The following is a 2,864-nucleotide window of genomic DNA, read 5'->3' on the forward strand; positions in this document are numbered from 1 at the left end:
TTAAATACTTGTAGAATTAATGATTAGTCAATAAGAAATCCGTCAACTCTCAGTAAAGAGTTTGAGCTCTATGATTATAATGACTGAGATGAATAAAACCTTGGCCAAGGGGATTGAATGAATGAAGAAATGAGTTTTTTAAGTGATTCACATTTCATTATAATAATGGTAACAAGTTAGAGTTTGACAATTAAACCATACTCTAAAGGTTAACCAAGAGCTGGAAAGATGGAAGGAATTATACTTTGTTCTTCTAAGATTCTTAGTAAAAATATATTACTTCAAACTATCGTGTCGTTAAGGAGTGTTGCTAGACGCAAACCTTGATTAGTAAATTTAGTATAACTAATTTACTACCCGCTTAGTATTGAACCTACAAGTGATTCACATTTCATTATAATAATGGTAACAAGTTAGAGTTTGACAATTAAACCATACTCTAAAGGTTAACCAAGAGCTGGAAAGATGGAAGGAATTATACTTTGTTCTTCTAAGATTCTTAGTAAAAATATATTACTTCAAACTATCGAGTCGTTGAGGAGTGTTGCTAGACGCCAACCTTGATTAGTAAATTTAGTATAACTAATTTACTACCCGCTTAGTATTGAACCTACGGAATCACACACTAACGAGTGTTTTAATCTTTGCTGTAGAATTATTTAATTATTAATTTGATTTGATCAAATAAATAATTATATTAATTCAAATGGAATATTATTATATTCTTTGCTAGCACCAAGAATATAATAATAGTATGATAATTGAGAATATTAAATGAGATTTGAAAATAATTAGTTATTTTATTTCTAAATTTGGACAAGATTCTAACTGATTCTGTTTTCAAATTGAGTTATGATATAATTCATAAATTTAAAGGATTCAAATTTGGAATTTCAAGATATGATTTAAATTTGAATTGAGATTCAAATTTAAAATCAGAAACAAATCTCATACTATATATATGTATGCCAAGAGTAGAGGAAAACATGAGAAACAGACGAGAATAATAAGAGTTTTATTCCTTTACCTCTACACACATAAATGTATGTGAGCCTAATTCTTGGAGAAGAATTTTATAGTGTGCAAAGAGTTGCATGAGGTTTCTTAATTTTAGATCAGATGTCCATTGATCAAGGAGTTGACAGCAAATGTTGGTCTCGATGTGAATACGCATAGCGCCTTTGTACCATCGAAGGAGAAAAAGATTTTTACTAGCGTACACAGGTATTTAGATCTGATCTATACATATATTATATTATTGGAATAAAATTTAAGTACAAAAATAGATCTTTAGGATTACTTTTTTTTCTTCCCCTGCATGTTATGAACACATGGTAATCCTTCACAAAATGTTGGAATGTAATACAAATTGACTTATCAAATCAATTTCAACTATCAACATGAATATTAAAATTAACTTTCATCTTAAAAAGTTTACATACTCTTTCTATACCCCATTTAAATACATCTTACATTTAAATTTGTATATTTACTAATTAATTAATTTCTTTGATGAAAGAAAAGAGACTTTTTTTTATAAATCCATGTACCAAACATGCTTGTTTTGATATTAATATTGTGAATTACTTTGCGCGTAATAACATCAAAGGAAGCCAATTCACTGTTGTGGTTTTCGATAAATATTAGATCACATTTGTGGCCCATTCTCATTGGACTAAATTCTGATGAAAAGGGTTCAAGTGTGAAAAGTTTCACCCAAGATTCTTTCACACCAATTTCACCCAAAATAGATATTTCAATGCAATTATTCTTAGCAAAAGAGGAAATCAGAGTAACAGATTTGTTGAGCACTACCAAACTTCTGATAGGTCTATCATCATTTTTTTGCAGCCAAACAATTGATGTGGTTTGAAACGTTTCAGTGCTGAGATTAAATGACACAAGTACTTGTTCTTCTTCGAGTCCATTAGTGGCATGCTCTCTACCCCACCAGTGACATACTCCATTCAAGTACGCTACAGAAGCATTATATATATGTTCCTTCTTAGTCATTTCAAGATCAAGTTTCTTCCAACAATTACTTTTTAGACTATAAATTTGCCAAATTGTTAGAACAGGCTCTTCTACAAAAGTTTGACCATGAACATAATATACACATTGAATCACTTTATAATCATCATTCACATTATCATAACCAAATCCATGAATACTTACTCGCCGATCAAAGCCGGGCTCATCATCAGTAATACCCGGAGGAATAATTTTATGCTGGTCGGTTTTGGGGTTCCAAAGTCCTATTTTTACATCAAGACCATCTTCTTCATAGTGACATATGATACCATTAACACAGTCTAAAACTCTATAAAAACCATTTTCTTCCAATAGACTTGGCAAAACTAACGTAACTATGTTTTCGTACCTTTCTCCAGAAAGCAAATGCACATCATTTTCATAGACGTCTCCATCACTTCTTTCGTTATAAAAATATCTCCATAGAAGGAGAGACGATGAGTGAGTAGTTGTAGATTTTAAATTCTCGTAGTACATGCTCTTAAAATTAGAATTCTCAAATAAATTTAGCCAAGACTTATGCACACAACTAAATCGCTTCAAAGACTTAACAGGTAATTTTGCTAGAATTTCTAATACAACATCCTTAGAAATATGATCGCTATGGGTTGCCATTTCCGCTGAAGATGAAGATAGAACAATAGAGGATAGAATTTTATGTTTGTAGTGTGCCTCGTAAGATGTAATAAAAAATAAATTAGATTCCAACATACAAGTTTAGAAAAATTTTAATGGTATTACATTTTTGTCGTTCTATTTGTTTCTTTCCTAATCAAGATCTTCAATATATAGCACTAAACATCAAACCAATCAAATTGATTGATTGGGAATAT

At 30.4% G+C, this 2,864-nt stretch overlaps 1 protein-coding gene across 1 annotated transcript; it reads right to left on the reverse strand.

The window, feature by feature from the left end:
* Positions 1-1,377: 1,377 nt before the first annotated feature.
* On the reverse strand, positions 1,378-2,646 carry LOC107624726 (F-box/kelch-repeat protein At3g06240-like). Its single transcript, XM_021115119.1, has 2 exons — positions 1,588-2,646; positions 1,378-1,392 (listed from the first exon to the last, which is right to left on the reverse strand). The coding sequence occupies exons 1-2, from the start codon at positions 2,644-2,646 to the stop codon at positions 1,378-1,380; spliced, it is 1,074 nt and encodes a 357-aa protein (XP_020970778.1).
* Between the last annotated feature and the right edge of the window lie 218 nt (positions 2,647-2,864).

The sequence above is a fragment of the Arachis ipaensis genome, unplaced genomic scaffold (genome assembly GCF_000816755.2).
Source record: "Arachis ipaensis cultivar K30076 unplaced genomic scaffold, Araip1.1 Aipa1439, whole genome shotgun sequence".
Lineage (NCBI taxonomy): Eukaryota > Viridiplantae > Streptophyta > Magnoliopsida > Fabales > Fabaceae > Arachis > Arachis ipaensis.

Excerpts from the sequence above, each read along its gene's own strand:
- LOC107624726 (XM_021115119.1), bottom strand. The coding sequence starts at position 2,646 with ATGGCAACCCATAGCGATCATATTTCTAAGGATGTTGTATTAGAAATT.